The sequence below is a fragment of the Pseudophryne corroboree genome, chromosome 5, assembly GCF_028390025.1.
Source record: "Pseudophryne corroboree isolate aPseCor3 chromosome 5, aPseCor3.hap2, whole genome shotgun sequence".
Taxonomy (NCBI): Eukaryota; Metazoa; Chordata; class Amphibia; order Anura; family Myobatrachidae; genus Pseudophryne; species Pseudophryne corroboree.
The window spans coordinates 280,393,071-280,413,878 of record NC_086448.1 but is presented as its reverse complement, the minus strand read 5'-3'; the positions used below and the strand labels follow the sequence as shown (position 1 = coordinate 280,413,878).

Here is a 20,808-nt window from a genome sequence, read left to right as displayed (position 1 = left end):
TTTGGGATTTTACAAATCATCAACATAAACCCTGAACTTTATTTCTTAAAAAAGTTTCTGACGGTGGAAATATATGAGCAGAACCGTTTAGATCTCTTTTTATACCCTGCTTTGTAACAGTGAATTACACAGATTTTAAGTTCTCAGTCAGCTACTTAGAGCAGTCCATGCTTTCTGAAACAACAACCTGAGGGGTTAGGAGGGTCAGAGTATTTATTCAATTCTGGAATGGTTTTCACTCAGCTTAATCTAAAGCCTAATGAGACAAGCAAGTATAAAGAGAGATATTACATATTTGTTGGTTTTAATGACACGTATAGAGAGGCTGACCACTGGCAGAAAGAGGAAGCAGAACAGAGGTTTCCACCATGACAAGCTGTATAGCTACTTACTTAGGTAGCTGAGTAAAGGCCTGGAATCCAGCTTTTGAAGCTACTAATCGCCTGACTGCTTGGAACTGGCTTTCCAGCTCTGCATTAGATGCTGTCTGGTCTCCTTCTTGGGAAAGTAAGGAAGTTATGGCATTATTGATTAACTTCTCCTTGTTCTCAGAGAATAGGCCCTGTTTCAAAATACAAAAAGGATTGTTTACAAAAAACTATCGCTGCTATTCTCTTTAGGACACATGTGTATCTTCTGGGTGCATAGTACTAGAAGATTATAAATCCAACATATTATAAGAAAAAGGGAAAAGCAACAAAAACAAACAACTTACAGTATGAATAAAGTACCTCGCTCATTGCCTATTAGATTGTAAATGAATGCTGGTGAAAGTCCCTACGGGACAATGTTTATGTTCTGATCTTCAGAACTTTCTGGGTAATGAGTTTGCAGATTACAGATGCTACAATAATACATATATTAGCTTCATAATATTAAAAATATTAAAGTTCTGAGATGAGTTCTGTGACCATACAAAATACATGTTCATATAACCGGATAGCAAGAGGTTTAATGATATTAGGAATATTGCAGAAGCCATGCCAGTGCAATGAAAAACACTTATGATATACATATGAAACACAATGGGTATTTAAACTGTAGTGAAGAACATAATAAATTAACAAAACATTAAAAGGTTTCTTACAATCTCTATAGCTACAGTCTGATTTACAGGCAACATTTAATTTTTTGTAGTAATAACGGTCTCATTTTGAATTATGTATCTGTACAAAATCTAAAAGGAAATAAGATTCCTACTTCAAGCTAGATGCAACACCACTTCCGGTAACTGCCTGATCATACATGCTGTTTGATGTAAATACAACATACTGTATTGTTTGATACAAGAACTGCAAGTGTTTGCTCACACGTTGAACCATGGAAATACTACACATATAAACATTTCAAAACCTGTTCCATCCTATGCTATGGGCTGAATTCAATTAGCTGCAAAATTGCATATTCAACTGCAAATTTGCGAAAACAAGACTACAATGAAAATGATTGCCAGCAATGAAAAGTGAAAAATGGGTAAATCTCCCAGCATCGCTAAAAAAAGCTAAACTATCATCAGATAACAGTACAGAAGTTTAATTATTGGTTATAATAAAAGTATTTTGGGTAGTTAAATTGGGTCAAATGGCTGTTCTATGCATTTAAAAAAGAAAATGCTAGACAGCAAGTGTTTTTCATTCAAAAGTGCTAAAATTAAATTGGGGGTATATAAAAATGGGTATAAGTATATATTTGGGTCATTTTACACCTCTTTAAAATAAAGTTCTCAAAAAAAAAAAAAAAAAAAAGATTACTCCCACCTGCAAGCCTAAAAAGCCTTGTCCCACTCAAAGCACCCCAATATACCTGTCCCATACCTTGTACCCCAATTTCCATCATTTTGCACTTCTTTAACCCACAAATGACATGTCATTATTGGCCAATTAAAAACGTGTGCCTAATTAGTCATTCAGGGGGGTGTCCCAGGGGTTCTGAACCAACATAAACGTAAAATAGGAATTTCCCCAACTTTTCACCTGCTCAAAGGTGGTGAATTGAAATATACTGTAAAATTACTGAAACCTATTTTGCAGAAAATTGAATAGGCACTTTTTACAATAAATTTGCGATTTTTTACCACGAAACTGGCTTTTCGCGACTAATTGAATTTGGCCCTATCTCACATGGCAAAATATTTTATATCAGGGCAACTTTATCAACATGCTGGAGAATCAATCATTAGCCTTCTATGCTATCCAAGTCTTCAAATTACGCTGACTCCATGTCTGTAGTGCATTTTGGAAAGATAACGAATAGAGATGGATATAGATGGATAACACCATCCACTAATTAGTGGGTTTAGCCATTTCAGCAACATACAGTACATTGCTAGGAGGTGAATAAGATCAAGCATACAGCCATGCAATCACCACAGACAAACATTAGCAGTGGAATGGGTCATTCAGAAAATCTAGTGACCTTCAACATTCCACTGTCATAATGTAGGATGTCACCTGTCCACTGGCGTATCTATAGTGGGTGCAGTGTGAGAGTACTGGGGAGGTCCATACCGCACACGATGCACCCATGTTTTAAAAACTAACCCCTCCGGAGTCCCACACCGTCGTCCACAGCGCTGTTAAATCACAGTGAAAATAGTGCAGCGGCCATTTTTCACGGCGTTCTGCGCTTGTGCAGTAGAAAAATCACTGGGAAAATGGCCGCCACGCCATTTTCCCAGAGATCTGCGCATGCGCATCAGCTGTGCTCGCAGAGAGAAGGGGGTTTGAATGGAAGAGGCTGCACACGGGCCGCCTCCTCTCAAAGTGCCCCTGCACCTGTCCAACAAGTCCACTTGTTCAATTTCTGCTAAAGCTGCACCAGTCAACTGTAAGTGCTGTTGTTGTAAAATGAAAATAACTAGGAGCAACAACATGTTATCCACACAAGATCACACAGAATTAAACAGTCAAGTGCTGAGACACACAAAATCTGTCCTCAGCTGCCACATTATCTTCAAACTACCCTCTGGATGCAACAGCAGCTCAATAACTGTTCATCGAGAGCTTTGTGAAGTTGGTTTCCATAATTGAGCAGCCATACAACAAGCCTCAGATCAACATGCACAGTGCCAAATGTAAGCTGTAGTGTAAAGCACAAAGACACTGGACTCAAGAGCAGTGGAAACGTTATCTGGAGTAACCAATCACACTGAACTTAACAAAAGTGAAGGCCATCAAAATGGTTTGCCAAGTTTATATAGAAACATAGAATTTGACGGCAGATAAGAACCACTTGGCCCATCTAGTCTGCCCCTTTTTTTATCCTTTAGGTAATCTCAACCCTTTTTGAACCTTAATTCTTTGTAAGGATATTCATATGCCTATCCCAAGCATGTTTAAATTGCTCTACAGTATTAGCCTCTACCACCTCTGATGGGAGACTATTCCACTTATCCACTACCCTTTCTGTAAAGTAATTTTTCCTTAAATTTCCCCTGAACCTCCCCCCCTCCAGTCTCAGTGTATGTCCTCGAGTTCTAATACTTCTCTTCCTTTGAAGAATGTTTCCCTCCTGAACTTTGTTAAGACCCTTGATATATTTGAAAGTTTCTATCATGTCTCCCCTTTCCCTTCTCTAACCATTTTAGTTGCCCTTCTTTGTACACTCTCTAATGTATTTATATCCTTCTGGAGATATGGTCTCCTGAACTGGACACAGTATTCCAGATGGGGCCGCACCAATGACCTATACAGTGGCATTATCACTTCTTTTTTCCTGCTACTGATTCCTCTCCCTATGCAACCAAGCATCTGACTTGCCTTTCTCATTGCTTTATTGCATTGCTTTCCTGCCTTCAAGTAACTTGAAATAGTGACTCCTAAATCCCTTTCCTCCTCAGTAGTTTCCATTATAGTACCCTTGATACTATATTTAGCCTTTGGGTTTTTGAGACCCAAGTGCATGATTTTGCATTTTTTAGCATTAAACTGTAGTTGCCACGTTCTTGACCATTTCTCAAGCCTAGCTAGGTCATTAATCATTTGTTTTACCCCTCCCGGTGTGTCTACCCTGTTGCATATCTTTGTATCATCTGCAAAAAGGCATACCTTCCCTTCAATACCATATGCAATGTCACCAACAAAGATATTAAAGAGAACTGGACCAAGTACAGATCCCTGGGGTACTCCACTGGTAACATTTCCCTCCATAGATTGCACTCCATTAACTACAACTGTCTGTTTCCTATCCTGCAACCAGGTTCTTATCCATTTAACTGTTTTATAATCCACCCCCACGCTTTCAAGTTTATTTAGCAGTCTGCGATGTGGGACAGTGTCAAATGCCTTACTAAAGTCTAGACATGCTACATCTAACAGCTCCCCCTTGATCTATTATTTTTGTCACAGAGTCAAAAAATGTAATAAGATTTGTTTGGCATGATCTACCACCAGTAAATCCATGCTGTTTTGGATCCTGTAAGTGGTTTGATTTAAGATATTCCACAACTCTTTCTTTTAATAGTTTTTCCATTACTTGCCCCACTACTGATGTAAGGCTTACTGGTCTGTAGTTACTTGCTTCTTCCTTGCTTCCACTTTTGTGCAGTGGAACTACATTTGCTCTTTTCCAGTCCTCTGGAATGGCACCTGTATTTAGTGACTGGTTAAATAATTCTGTTAACGGTGTAACCAGCACATCTTTTAGCTCTTTGAGTATCCTTGGGTGTATCCCATCTGGTCCCATTGATTTATCCACTTTTAGTTGTGAAAGTTCTGTTAGGACCGTCTCCTCTGTAAATGTACTTTCATCTACCTTATTTTTATGAATGTCCTTGCAACTTAACTGTGGCCCCATCCCTTCTTCTGTAGTAAATACTGAGCAAAAATAATTATTTAGGTGATCTGCTATTGCCTTGTCTCCCTCCACCAAATTCTCACTCTCTGTCTTAAGTCTTATTATTCCTCCATTTGATTTTCTCCTTTCACTTACATACTTAAAAAAAAGTTTTGCCCCCTTTATCTACTGACTGGGCCATTTTTTCCTCAGCTTCTGCCTTTGCACGTCTGATCACTTTCTTAGCATCCTTCCGTCTGTCAAGATACACCTCTTTGTCATTATTATTTTGAGTCTGTTTGTATTTCCTAAAAGCCATCTTTTTTGCTTTCACACTAGTTGATACTTCTTTTGTGAACCACACTGGCTTCCTTTTCCTGGTGCTTTTCCTAACCCTTTTGATACAAAGATCAGTTGCACTTAGTATTGCACTTTTCAGTTTTTCCCACCTCTCCTGCACTCCTTCCAAGTTCCACCAGTCCGCCAATGAATCACTTAAACATCTCCCCATTTTTGCAAAATCAGCATTTCTAAAATCCAACACCTTTGTTTTTGTGTGACAGGAGTTGGATCCTGTCTTTATACTAAACCATACTGCTTGATGATCACTGGATCCCAGGTGCTCACCCACATATATGTCGGATATCCTATCACCATTTGTAAGAATTAAATCTAATATTGAATCTTTGCAAGTGGGCTCCGTCACCAATTGCTTGAGAGATGCTCCCTGTAAGGAATGTAGAAATTTGCCACTTGTAGCTGAATTTGCAAAAGACCCCTCCCAATTTACATCAGGTAAATTAAAGTCTCCCATGATTATGACTTCTCCCTTTAAAGCCATTTTAGTGATGTCCAACAATAGGTTTCTGTCCAAACCCTGGCCTGGTGGTCTATAGATCACCCCAATACAAATAAAATCCTTCTCCCCGGTTTCTATGGTGACCCAAAGGGCCTCAGTTTTGTCTTCAATATTTTGTATTAAAGTAGCATTTATGCTTTTTTTCACATACATTGCTACCCCTCCTCCTATTCTTCCTATTCTATCCTTCCTAAATAAATTGTATCCTGGTATAGCTATGTCCCAGTCATGATTTTCATTGCCCCATGACTCTGTATGTAATTGCCACAAAATCCAGGTTATCCCTTGTCATTATCGCAATTAGCTCTGGAATCTTGTCTCCTAAGCTCCTAGCATTTGCACACATAGCTTTAAGAATTTTGTCTGTGCATTTGTTATTAGTAGCCATGTCCAGACTGTACAAAATAAATGACAAGTTTAAAGTTGAAATTACCTGTTTTGGGATGTTGCTCAGTGTTTGATATATATATATATATATATATATATATATATAAAAGTTTGGTGTAGGAGAACTTAACTAGTCCGCACAGAGCCCTGACCTCAACCCCATCGAGCATCTTTGGGACGCAGAGTGCAATACAGGTTATAATAAGAATTTACTTACCGATAATTCTATTTCTCGGAGTCCGTAGTGGATGCTGGGGTTCCTGAAAGGACCATGGGGAATAGCGGCTCCGCAGGAGACAGGGCACAAAAAGTAAAGCTTTTCCAGATCAGGTGGTGTGCACTGGCTCCTCCCCCTATGACCCTCCTCCAGACTCCAGTTAGGTACTGTGCCCGGACGAGCGTACACAATAAGGGAGGATTTTGAATCCCGGGTAAGACTCATACCAGCCACACCAATCACACCGTACAACTTGTGATCTAAACCCAGTTAACAGTATGATAACAAAAGGAGCCTCTGAAAGACGGCTTCCTACAACAATAACCCGATTTTTGTAACAATAACTATGTACAAGTATTGCAGAATAATCCGCACTTGGGATGGGCGCCCAGCATCCACTACGGACTCCGAGAAATAGAATTATCGGTAAGTAAATTCTTATTTTCTCTATCGTCCTAGTGGATGCTGGGGTTCCTGAAAGGACCATGGGGATTATACCAAAGCTCCCAAACGGGCGGGAGAGTGCGGATGACTCTGCAGCACCGAATGAGAAAACTCCAGGTCCTCTTTTGCCAGGGTATCAAATTTGTAAAATTTTACAAACGTGTTCTCCCCCGACCACGTAGCTGCTCGGCAGAGTTGTAATGCCGAGACCCCTCGGGCAGCCGCCCAAGATGAGCCCACCTTCCTTGTGGAATGGGCATTTACATATTTTTTGCTGTGGCAAGCCTGCCACAGAATGTGCAAGCTGAATTGTACTACAAATCCAACGAGCAATAGTCTGCTTAGAAGCAGGAGCACCCAGCTTGTTGGGTGCATACAGGATAAACAGCAAGTCAGATTTCCTGACTCCAGCCGACCTGGAAACTATATTTTCAGGGTCCTGACAACATCCAGCAACTTGGAGTCCTCCAAGTCCCTAGTAGCCGCAGGCACCACAATAAGCTGGTTCAGGTGAAACGCTGACACCACCTTAGGGAGAAACTGGGGACGAGTCCACAGCTTTGCTCTGTCCGAATGGACAATCAGATATGGCTTTGTGAGATAAAGCCGCCAATTCTGACACTCGCCTGGCCGAGGCCAGGACCAACAGCATGGTCACTTTCCATGTGAGATATATCAAATCCACAGATTTGAGTTGTTTAAAACAATGTGATTTTAGGAATCCCAAACTACGTTGAGATCGCCCAGAGCCACTGGAGACATCAAAAAGGGGTTGTATATGCAGTACTCCCTTAACAACTTCTGGACTTCAGGAACTGAAGCCAATTTCTTTCTGGAAGAAAATCGACCGGTCGAAATTTGAACCTTAATGGACCCCAATTTGAGACCCATATACACTCCTGCTTGCAGGAAATGTAGGAATTAACCTAATTGAAATTCTTCCGTGGAGCCTTCCTGGCCTCACACCATGGAACATATTTTCACCTAAGCGGTGATAATGTTGTGCGGTCACCTCCTTCCTGGCTCTGACCAGGGTAGGGATGACCTCTTCCGGAATGCCTTTTTCCCTTAGGATCCGGCGTTCACCCGCCCTGGCGTCAACGCAGCTGCGGTAAGTCATGGAACAGACATGATTCTTGCTGAATCAAGATCCTTTCTAGTATCTCTTGAAGTTCCGGGTACCAAGTTCTTCTTGGCCCAAACCGGAACCCCGAGTATAGTTCTTACTCCTCTCCTTCCTATCATTCTCCATACACTGGGTATGAAAGGCAGAGGAGGGAACACATACACCGACTGGTACACCCACGGTGTTACCAGAGCGTCCCAGCTATCGCCTGAGGGTCTCTAGACCTGGCGCTTCATGTGGGACGCCATCATAACCACCTTTGGTCTTTCCCAACGGTTTACAAACATGTGGAAACTTCCAGATGAAGTTCCCACTTTTCCGGGTGGAATTCATTTATGCTGAGGAAATCTTCCTAGTTGTCCACTCCCGGAATGAACACTGCTGACAGTGTTATCACATGATCTTTCGCCCAGCGAAGAATCCTTGCTGTCATTGCCCTCCTGCTTCTTGTGCCGCCCCGTCTGTTTACGTGGGCGACTGCCATGATGATGTCCTACTGGATCAGCACCGGTTGACTTTGAAGCAGAGGTCTTCCTAGGCTCAGAGCATCGTAAATTGCCCTTAGCTCCAGTATATTCATGTGGAGAGAAATCTCCAGACTTGACCACACTTCCTTGTGTGACTGTTCCCCAGCCTCTCAGGCTGGCATCCGTGGTCACCAGAACACAGTCCTGAATGCTGAATGTGCTGCCCTCTAGAAGATGAGCACTCTGCAGCCCCCACAGAAGAGACACCCTTGTCCTTGGAGACAGGGTTATCCGCTGATGCATCTGAAGATGCGATCCGGACCATTCGTCCAGCAAATCCCCCTGAAAAGTTTTTGCGTGAGATCTGCCGAATGGAATCGCTTCGTAAGAAGCCACCATTTTTCCCAGGACTCCTGTGCATTGATGCACTGATACTTGGCCTGGATTTAGGAGGTTTCTGACTAGGTCGGATAACTCCCTGGCTTTTTCCCCTCCAGGAGAAATACCTCTTTCTGGACTATGCCCAGAATCATTCCTAGGAACAGCAGACGTATCATTGGAAAACAGCTGCGATTTTTGGAATATTTAGAATCCACTCGTGCTGTCGTAGAACTACTTTAGATAGTTCTTTTCCGACCTCCAACTGTTCTCTGGAAACTTGTCCCTTTCAGGATATCGTCCAAGTAAGGGATAATTTAGATGCCTTTCTTCTTTTAAGAATCATCTTTTCGGCCATTACCTTGGTAAAGGCCCGGGGTGCCGTGGATAATTCAACGGCAGCGTCTGAAACTGATATTGACAGTTCTGTATCACGAACCAGAGGTACCCTTGTTGAGAAGGGCAAATTTGGACATGGAGGTAATCCTTGATGTCCAGGGACACCATATAGTCCCCTTTTTTCCGGTTCTCTATCACTGCTCTGAGTGACTCCATCTTGATTTGAACCTTTTTATGTAAGTGTTCAAAGATTTCAGATTTAGACTATGTCTCACCAAGCCGTCTGGCTTCAGTACCACAATATAGTGTGGAGGACTAATACCCTTTTCCTTGTTGTAGGAGGGGTACTTTGATTATCACCTGCTGGAAATACAGCTTGTGAATTTTTTCCCAATACTGCCTCCTTGTCGGAGGGAGCCGTTGGTACAGCAGGCTTCAGGAACCTGCGAGGAAAAAATGTCTCGACTCTCCAATCTGTACCCCTGGGATAATACTTGTATGATCTAGGGGTCAACTTGCGAGTGATCCCACTGCGCGCTGAGACTCTTGAGACTACCCCCCCCCACTGGTGGAGGGCTTCTTTTCCTGGGAAGGGGCTGCCTGCTGCAGTCTACTTCCCTTTCCTCTATGTCTGGGCAGATATGACTGGCCTTTTGCCCGCTTGCCCACATGGGAACGGAAGGATTGAGGCTGAAAAGACAGTGTCTTTTTCTGCTGAGATGTAACTTGGGGTAAAAAGGTTGGATTTCCCAGCTGTGGCCGTGGCCCCCAGGTCCGACGGACCGACCCCAAATAACTCCTTCCCTTTATACGGCAATACTTCCATGTGCCGTATGGGATCTGTATCACCTGACCACTGTCGTGTCCATGACATCTTCTGGGAGATATGGACAACGCACTTATCTTGATGCCAGAGTGCAAATATCCCTCTGTGCATCTCGCATACATATATATAGAATGCATCCTATTAAATGCTCTATATCAATAAAATATTTTTAGTCAGGGAATTCGACCAAGCCAACCCAGCACTGCATCTCCAGGCTGATGGCGATCGCTGGTCGCAGTATATATATACTTTTTAGGATATTTTTCCAGCTGCCTATCAGCTGGCTCCTTGAGGGCGGCCGTATTTGGAGACGGTAACGCCACTTGATAAGTGTGTGAGCGCCTTATCCACCCTAATGGGTGCTTCCCAACGCGCCCTAACTTCTGGCGGGAAAAGGTATAACGCCAATATTTATCATCACACACTTCATTTTATTTTATCTGATTCAGGAAAAACTACAGGTAGTTTTTTCACTTCCACATAATACCCTTTTCTGTGGTACTTGTAGTATCAGAAATATGTAACAGCTCCTTCATTGCCCTTAACGTGTGGCCCTAATGAGGAATACGTTTGTTTATTCACCGTCGACACTGGATTCAGTGTCCGTGTCTGTGTCTGTGTCGACCGACTGAGGTAAATGGGCGTTTTTTATAAAAAAACCCTGACGGTGTTTCTGAGACGCCTGGACCGTTACTAATTGTTTGTCGGTCGTCTCATGTCGTCAACCGACCTTGCAGCGTGTTGACATTCTCACGTAATTCCCTAAATAAGCCATCCATTCCGGTGTCGACTCCCTAGAGAGTGACATCACCATTACAGGCAATTTCTCCGCCTCCTCCAGCATCGTCCTCATACATGTCGACACACACGTACCGACACACAGCACACACACCTGGAATGCTCTGACAGAGGACAGGACCCCACTAGCCCTTTGGAGAGACAGAGGGAGAGTTTGCCAGCACACACCAAAAAACGCTATAATTACATAGGGACAACCTTATATAAGTGTTTCTCCCTAATAGCATCTTTATATATATATTTATATCGCCAATTTGTGCCCCCCCTCTCTGTTTAAACCCTGTTTCTGTAATGCAGTGCAGGGGAGAGCCTGGGAGCCTTCTCTCCAGCCTTTCTGTGAGAGAAAAAATGGCGCTGTGTGCTGAGGAGATAGGCCCCGCCCCTTTTACGGCGGGCTCGTCTCCCGCTCTTTAGTGAAGTTTGGCAGGGGTTAAATATCTCCATATAGCCTCTGGGGGCTATATGTGAGGTATTTTTAGCCAGTATATAGGTTTACATTTGCCTCCCAGGGCGCCCCCCCCCAGCGCCCTGCACCCTCAGTGACAGCGTGTGAAGTGTGCTGAGAGGAAAATGGCGCACAGCTGCAGTGCTGTGCGCTACCTTTAGAAGACTGTCAGAGTCTTCAGCCGCCGATTCTGGACCTCTTCTAACTTCAGCATCTGCAAGGGGGCCGGCGGCGCGGCTCCGGTGACCATCCAGGCTGTACCTGTGATCGTCCCTCTGGAGCTAATGTCCAGTAGCCAATCCATCCTGCACGCAGGTGAGTTCACTTCTTCTCCCCTAAGTCCCTCGTTGCAGTGATCCTGTTGCCAGCAGGACTCACTGTAAAATAAAAAACCTAAGCTAAACTTTCTCTAAGCAGCTCTTTAGGAGAGCCACCTAGATTGCACCCTTCTCGGCCGGGCACAAAAATCTAACAGGAGTCTGGAGGAGGGTCATAGGGGGAGGAGCCAGTGCACACCACCTGATCTGGAAAAGCTTTACTTTTTGTGCCCTGTCTCCTGCGGAGCCGCTATTCCCCATGGTCCTTTCAGGAACCCCAGCATCCACTAGGACGATAGAGAAATTATCAAAAATGCAGTGTCCGACTGCAATAATGTATTTGTGGCTAAATATGTGAATCCCTGCATCCATGTTCCACAACTTAATGGAAAGCCTCTCCAGAAGAGTTGCGGCTGTTATAGTAGCAAAGGCATGACCCACTCAATATTAATACCCATGGATTTGGAATGAGATCAAACACACATGGTTGGGGTGCTCAGATGTTCATATACTTTTGGCCATTTAAGTGAGATAAGAGAGATAAATAAAAGGCATAGATAGAAATTAGACAGAATACATTACATACTATATTTTGTCTATATAATTCTGCATATTAGGTCAGGTATGTATATTTTTCAGGGGAGCCATGTGTGTGTTGTATAACTGAATGCTGTCAACTGTAGTGAGTGTTTTCACATCTGACTGGCAGCTATGGCTTACAGCAAATATCTGCTCTTTGCACCATGTTAGACCAGTCCAAAAGACAGAGTGAAAAAAACCCCCAACATAAACATTTAAAGCTATTATAAAAGCATCTCATGTGCAAAATTACAACTGAAGCAGGCAAAGCAAACATTTCAGTGTGAATGGCATTTGACGCAATTCCTTGTATGTAATGTAACCACATCCAATTTCACAAGCGGCATTTCTTTAAAAGTTGTCTGAACTTAAATAGCTGATGTGCATCACAACAACTCAACAAGCATTAATCTGGGAGCAGAGAAAGCATATGGCAGAAATGCAGGGGACCAAGCTTGCGTTGATGAATGAAAGTGCAGAGTGAAACACCATTACATACAAAGAATCCATATACACAAGTAAAATATACACAGATTTGAGAAATAACCAAATACACCATAAACATATATAAACTTACATCCTGTGTTACAGCATGCAGAACTCCACTGTAAGAGATATTAGCGTTGAATCGAAAGACTGCATCTGCAAAGACTCCATCTAGTAAGAAATTACATTGAAAGCTTTAAAAACTTTTATATGTCAAATATTCAGTCATGCTTTACATGATAAATGTATACATTCAGGATGCCGACATGTTCAGAATACTGACAGATAACATGTTGGCACTGACACTATCAACTTTTTCCAAATGTCCACAATGTGAATGTCAAAAGTCACAACGCTGACATACAGTACGCAGTGAGGGTTAGGGTTTGGCTGCAATCCGCTTTAGGGTTTGTTTTAAGCCAAATAGCAGTGTTGACAATCACAATGGTTGGCATTATGGTGTCGACAAATCATACAACACCCAACAGGTCACCTGCTGACTCCTCACAGTAAGCTATTTTCTGGAAATGCATGCTTCCACAGTGAGCAGGCAACTGGTGTACTTAGTAGCTGTGTACTTAGTGGTGTTATAGTAGCAAGTCGTAGAAAATGTCTGTTACATTACACACAGGAAAACAACTACACACATTGTAATACACTGTAAGAGTAGATTATGGAAACTTACTTGGAGGAGTGTTAAGGAATCTTAAGTGAAGACTTTCTACCTCCTCATCCACCGGCACACTCATGAGTCCCCACCGTTGGCCTCTCGCAGTTGGGGTCATTTTGACACAAATATCCCTATTGCCAGAAGCCCTGACACCATCTAAAAGGCTCGCCAACAAGGAATCTCTGAGAGAAAACATTTTCCCAATGAAACCCATTTCTATTCATTACAAAATAAAGAATGCCTCAAAAAATGATATCAAAATATCTCCATTTTAATTTTATCAGTTGCCAAGTATAGCTGTCAATATACAGTTACTAGTACTACACTTTTTATTCATATTTTAAACTTGACACAAAAGCAAAGTGGAATTTTGTTTTTTGCAGTCCAATAACATAGTGCTGTTTACATTATGTATTAATATTGCAGATCCTAACCATAAACCTTGTTAAAATTCCAGATTATTTTCACATGTAAATAAATTATCTTCTACATAGCATTCTAAAAAAAGCATATTTTGGGATTCTACAATGGTTGTGTGCTCCAACTATGTTTTTCACACCATCCATGTCGCAAAAGAAAAACCAGTATGTGCTTTGTAATGCCTTTCTTTGCAGGGATCGATGAACACTTTGAGCTTCTGTCTCTACAGCCTCAAATGACTGAACAGATTATGAGTGGATTAAATCCACCCTTTTGTGCTATCCTTGACGTGCAAAGCTTCACATTCAGTTTATACTGCCCTGTTCTGCTTCTGCATTCTGGCAGTGCTTTCTACCATAACAACAAGACTTTGGCTATATTTGAAAAATACTGCTAGGTGAACAAGGGGAGAAAAGCCAGACTGCTTTGCAATTGTACAGCAAATCCAATCCACATTGGAAAGTTAAGTGATGGATCTCCTCATATGTCTACAAATGTATGGAATAAATTATAGGCTTTGTAAAATGTCTACTAAGTCTTGGTGTCGCTGGATTAAGTTTGTGTGCACAGAAGTAAACACAAGGTGCCCAATACAGATCTGATCGTAGACGTGCTAAATTTAACATATCTCTGATAATTGTCTCAGATGTGCGGGGGGACGCCCAGCACAGGGCTAGTCCGCCCCGCATGACTGACCGCCCTCCCCCCGCACTGGTGTCACACAGCCGCTGCAGCCCGCCCACCAACGATCCGGACACCCCTGCGTTGTCCGGACCGTGCCATGCCAACGGCATTCTAGCGGCGTAGGCACGCCCCCTCCTGCTCCGCTAGCGCCCCTGCCTGTCAATCAGGTAGAGGCGATCGCAGCCCTGAGATGCTATTAGCATCTCACTGAGCTCCCGGGTTGCGCGTGTGCACTCCACAAAAAAATTCATACTGGGATCACTGCAGCGATGCAGTCTGAATTACCCCCAATGTGTCTACACCAATTAAATGTAAAACCTGAAACAAAATAAATGTAACAGTATACAGTAATCCATACAAAATTATTTGGTGTAAAATGAATCATGTAAAACAGACTATATATATTTCTAAGTTCACTGAAACTACATAAAACTAATATATTGCTCACATATGAAAATGAGAACTACCTTTCAGTTGAAGAATATTTACGAATTTGCCCTTTGATGAATTCAATGGTAAAGAGTTGAGGATTTTCAGGGTCATATACAAGTGCAAAAATCTGGGTAGGAAAAACCAATAAATATTTATAAGAGACTGTAATACATGTGTATTCATATATTAGTTATAATGTCTCAAATAGAATATATTTTTAAAACATAAAAATTTTATTTTGCCAATATCGGACTTTAAAGACCAAAACACATACAGTACAATTTTACATGACCGAAAATGCAAGTCAACCACAACTTACCCAATGTTCAACCTCCAATTTGAGCAAAAAATATGAAACTAAATGAAAGGATGTCAAAATTCAAAAGGAAAAAATCTGCCCTAGCATTAACGCATCATGGAATCCACAAAACTGTGTAATGAAGTAATTAAGTACTGAGGCTGAATGGAAGATGCAACTAAACATTCAGTACAGCAAGGACAGCAGGAGCAAGACAATAGGCCATGAACTTTTTAGCAAAAACCCTCCAACAGTAATTTTATTAAGACACATTATTAACAAAGAATCAATCATTTTACTGCATCGAGTAAAGATATCCACCATTAACTTGGAAATAAGGCCTTTATCAACCGTGGCTTAGGGTGGCAGACCATCTAATATAACAGAATTAGGAAATACAGACATTTCAATACAAAATAAAAAATTATACAGGTTGAGTATCCCTTATCCAAAATGCTTGGGACCAGAGGTATTTTGGATATCGGATTTTTCCGTATTTTGGAATAATTGCATACCATAATGAGATATCATGGTGATGGGACCTAAAGCTAAGCACAGGATGCATTTATGTTACATATACACCTGATACACACAGCCTGAAGGTCATTTTAGCCAATATTTTTAATAACTTTGTGCATTAAACAATGTGTGTGTACATTCACACAATTCATTTATGTTTCATATACACCAAATACACACAACCTGAAGGTCATTTAATACAATATTTTGAATAACTGTGTATTAAACAAAGTTTGTGTACATTGAGCCATCAGAAAACAAAGGTTTCACTATCTCAGTTTCACTCAAAAAATTCCGTATTTCGGAATATTCCGTATTTCGGAATATTTGGATATGGGATACTCAACCTGTATATGAAAAAGTAAGTGAAGTATGTTCTGTGTAAACAATATAAAATAGTAAGCAAGGAATTGTATTTCACATAAGTGTGTAGAAACCAAGCGTATTCCGTTGCGCTTTACAATTGGAACAATAGTAATAGAACACAACTGGGTAAAAACAGACAGACAGAGGTAGGAAGTTCCTGCTCACAAGCTTATAATCTATAGGGAAATAGGCATTGATACACAAGGATAGATGGACCATTATGCAATAGGTAGCACCAGATTGCAAAGATTCTTAATGGGCTGTATGATATGGTCACCCAGCAATGTTGGCCAGGGGTCAGGAGGGTGTGAAAGTGAAGAAAGACAAAATACTGTATGCGTGGTTACGTGTGGACTGTACAGAGGGGATGTAATTCGATAGGGAGGCATTGAAGGTTATGGGGTATATTCAATTATAGTCGGAACTGCCGTCTTGTCGGAAAGACAGCAGTTTCCGACTTTTAGGTCGAATCGTGATTTGACCTATTCAACGGGGCTGCCGTTTTTCCGACAGGGCGGTAATTTCCGACTTGTCGGAAAACACGTGGATCAGCGGATTAGCTGCAGACCCACGTGTTTTAGTCGGATTTGCGGCCAAATCCGTCAGCTTTTAGTCCAGTTTTCGACAATGTCAATCTGACTTTAAAAAAAAGTTGATTGACATTGTCGAGAACGGCCAAAACCTGTCGGATTTGGCCGCAAATTGAATATTGCATTGCCGGATCCTTTCCGACATGAATTGAATAGACCCCTATGTGAACGAGTGAAGAATTTGATAAGCTTGTCTGAAGAGGTGAGTTTACAGAAAACATTTGAAGGTTTGGAGACTAGAGGGGAGTCTTATTGTACGTGAGAGGGCATTGCACAGAGTGGGTGAAGCCTGGATAAAGTCCTGTAATTTTGAGTGGGAGCAAGTAATGTGTGTTGATGAGAGAGACAGATCTTGTGCAGAGCGGAGAGGTCGGGAAGTGAGATATTTTGAGATGAGTGAAGAGATGTTGGTGCAGTTTGGTTAATAGCCTTATATGTACAAGTATTTTATATTGAATACAGTAGAATACAGGTAACCAATGGAGGGAATGACAGAGTGGATCTGCAGACAATAAACATCTAACGAGGAAAATCAGCCTTGCAGCTGCATTGAAAATGGATTGTAGTGGTGAGAGAGCCTATTATTGGAAGACCAGTCAGGGGATCATTGCAATTATCAATGTGGGAGATAACGAGTGTGAGGCAAGTGTACTGTAGGCAAGTCTCTCAAGTGGCTTGGAGGGGCACATGGGAGCTGAGAAATGGGACGGTAATTTGAGAGTGTTAAAGGGGGTACTCACGGGAGAGATGTGTGCTGAGCGATCTTAACACAGACCGCTCAGCACACATCTCTCACCCCGCTCAGCACAGCGCGATGTGCTGAGCGAGGGGGAAAGCCGACGGGGGGCCGCTCACTTCACACAACGGTGAAGTGAGCGACCCGCTAGATTGAGCCTGCATGCAGGCTCAATCTAGCACCGGCGATAGCGATGCGTGGGGCCGCGCATCGCTATCGCAGGAGGGCATACACACGGCAGATCCGTGCTTAAAATCTAAGCAATCTAGCAAGATTGCTTAGATTTTAAGCACGGATCTCTCCGTGTGTACCCCCCTTTAGGATCAAAATGTGAGTAATCACTGCATGTTTAAACAGGGATGGAAAGATACCAGTATACATTATATGGGGAGAGGTAGTAAAGTAGGCAGATGAGAAGCGTGCAGATACTTCATTATCATTTGTGGGATCAAATGAAAAAAAAAAAAAAAAGTGTTAGAGGGTTCAGGAAGAGAATTGAGCAATATGTAAGAGAATAAACATGACAACATATACAAGGAAGTGCATATAACAGAAATTTATAGAAATCAATATCCGATATTTCAATATATTTATAATACTTAGACTATTAAGTGTGATAGACAAAAAAAACTGCTAATACGTGTATGTACAAAGGTTTAACTATTGCTAGACACAAGTAACATACAGATATGCTCTCTATTTATACCAGGCATGTCACAAACACTTGTGTGCTGATTAGAAACTATTTGTTTTGTTTTCAAAATAGGTATAAAAATTAACAAGAAAAACTCTGAATATTGCTAACACAACTCACTTTCTCATGGAAGTAAATAAATGTTTTGCTTAAATATGTGCAGAAAAGTATTATATATGCCCTAGCAATGAAAAAAATAGGATTTTAATACCTACCGGCAAATCCTTTTCTCCTAATCCGTAGAGGATGCTGGGGACTCAAAAAGGACCATGGGGTATAGACGGGATCCGCAGGAGACATGGGCACACTATAAGACTTTGAATGGGTGTGAACTGGCTCCTCCCTCTATGCCCCTCCTCCAGCCCTCAGTTATAGGAACTGTGCCCAGGGAGACGGGCATTTCGAGGAAAAAGATTTTTTATTAACCAAGGGTGAGAACACACCAGCTCACACCACAATTCACCGTATAACATGGTTTACAAGCAATACCAGTTAACAGTATGAACTAAAAACAGTAATAAGCTGAATATAACCGATACACAACCTTCGTGTAACCGAAAACAACAACTATCAATACAACTGCAAGTAACAGTCCGCACTGGGACGGGCGCCCAGCATCCTCTACGGACTAGGAGAAAAGGATTTACCGGTAGGTATTAAAAACCTATTTTCTCTTACGTCCTAGAGGATGCTGGGGACTCCAAAAGGACCATGGGGTCTATACCAAAGCTCCAGACCGGGCGGGAGAGTGCGGACGACTCTGCAGCACCGATTGAGCAAAGATGAGGTCCTCATCAGCCAGGGTATCAAACTTGTAGAACTTAGCAAAAGTGTTTGAACCCGACCACGTAGCCACTCGGCAAAGTTGAAGCGCCGAGACTCCTCAGGCAGCCACCCAAGATGAGCCCACCTTCCTGGTAGAATGGGCTTTCACCGACTTCGGCAATGGCAATCCAGCCGTAGAATGGGCATGCCGAATCGTATCACAGATCCAGCGTGCAATAGTCTGCTTGGAAGCAGGAGCCCCAATTTTGTTGGGAGCATATAGGACAAACAGAGCCTCTGATTTCCTAATTTGAGCCGTTCTTGCGACAAATTTTCAAAGCTCTTACGACATCGAGAGATTTTGGCATTGCCACGGTATCCGTAGCCACAGGCACCACAATAGGTTGATTTATGTGAAACGAAGAAACCACCTTCGGCAGAAATTATTGATGAGTCTTCAATTCCGCTTTATCCACATGGAAAATCAAATAGGGGCTCTTGTAAGACAAAGCCGCCAAGTCCGACACCTGTCGTGCGGACGCCAAGGCCAAAAGCATGACCACTTTCCAAGTGAGAAATTTCAACTCAACCTTTCGCAAGGTTCAAACCAGTAAGACATAAGAAATTTTAACACCACGTCAAGATCCCATGGTGCCACGGGTGGCACAAACGGAGGATGGATGTGCAGCACTCCCTTCACGAACGTCTGAACCTCTGGAAGGACGGCCAATTCTTTTTGAAAGAAAATAGATAAGGCCCAAATCTGCACTTTAATGGAACCTCATTTCAGGCCAGCAAAAAATGGAGGAAACGACCCAGCTGAAACTCCTCCGTAGGAGATTTCTTGGCTTCACACCAAGTCACATACTTTCTCCAAATACGGTGATAATGCTTCGCCGTGACCTCCTTTCTAACCTTAAGTAGAGTGGGGATGACTTCCCCGGGAATACCCTTTCTAGCTAGGATTTGGCGTTCAACCTCCACGCCGACAAACGCAGCCGCGGTAAGTCCTGGAAGACGCATGGCCCCTGTAGTAACAGATCCTCTCTGAGAGGAAGAGGCCAAGGATCTTCTATGAGCAATTCCTGAAGATCCGGATACCAGGCCCTCCACGGCCAATCTGGAACGATGAGTACCGCCTGAACCCCTGTTCTTCTTATGATCCTCAACACCTTTGGAATGAGTGGAAGTGGAAGGAACACATATACCGCCTAAAATACCCACGGAGTTACCAGGGCATCCACTGCACTGGCTTGAGGGTCCCTTGACCTGGAACAATACCTCGGAAGCTTCTTGTTGAGGCGAGACGCCATCATGTCAATTTGAGGAATTCCTCAACGACTTGTCCCTTCTTTAAAGACCTCTTGATGAAGACCCCACTCTCCAGGATGGAGATCGTGTCTGCTGAGGAAGTCTGCTTCCCAGTTGTCCACGCCCAGAAGGAAGACTGCTGACAGAGCGCTCACGTGCTTTTCCGCCCAACGGAGAACTTTTGTGGTCTCCGCCATCGCCGCTCTGCTCTTTGTTTCGCCCTGGCGGTTTATGTACGCCACCGCTGTTACGTTGTCAGACTGAATCAGGACAGGAAGACCTTGAAGAAAGTGTTCCGCTTGCAGAAGGCCGTTGTAAATGGCTCTTAATTGACCATTTTCCCTGGAAACTTCTTCCTTGTGTGACTGCTCCCCAGCCTCGGAGACTTGCATCCGTAGTCAGCAGGACCCAAACCTGGATCCCGAATCTGCGTCCCTCTAGGAGGTGAGAACTTTGAAGCCACCACAGGAGAGAGATTCTGGTCCTGAAAGATAGATTTATTTTCCGGTGCATGTGCAGGTGAGTCCCGGACCACTTGTCCAACAGGTCCCACTGAAATATCCAGGCATGAAACCTGCCAAACGGAATGGCTTCGTAAGCTGCCACCATCTTGCCCAGCACCCAAGTGCAGTGATGAACCGAAACCCTTGCCGGTTTCAGAATCTCCTTGACCATAGTCTGGATTTCCAGAACCTTTTCCACTGGGAGAAATACTTTCTGCAATTCCATGTGCAGAATCATGCCCAGGAAAGACAGCCGAGTTGTTGGAATCAACGGAGATTTTGGCAAATTTAGAATCCAACCATGTTGTTGCAGAATCGTCAGGGAGAGTGCCAGGTTTCTTAGCAACTGCTCCCTTGATCTCGCCTTTATCAGGAGATC

General features: G+C 42.8%; 1 protein-coding gene across 8 annotated transcripts in view; it reads right to left on the bottom strand.

The window, feature by feature from the left end:
* DNAJC13 (DnaJ heat shock protein family (Hsp40) member C13) overlaps positions 1–20,808 on the bottom strand; it is a 554,470-nt gene that overhangs the window by 277,490 nt on the left and 256,172 nt on the right. For all 8 annotated transcript variants that reach the window (XR_010177689.1, XM_063922373.1, XM_063922368.1 and 5 more), the window contains 4 exons: positions 14,683–14,774; positions 13,127–13,293; positions 12,533–12,612; positions 393–562 (listed from right to left, as the gene is read on the bottom strand). Coding sequence is in view for 7 of the 8 variants with exons in the window: in XM_063922373.1 (XP_063778443.1) it covers positions 393–562; positions 12,533–12,612; positions 13,127–13,293; positions 14,683–14,774 (509 nt within the window). In the remaining variant the exon portion in view is untranslated. The remainder of the gene's footprint in view (positions 1–392; positions 563–12,532; positions 12,613–13,126; positions 13,294–14,682; positions 14,775–20,808) is intronic.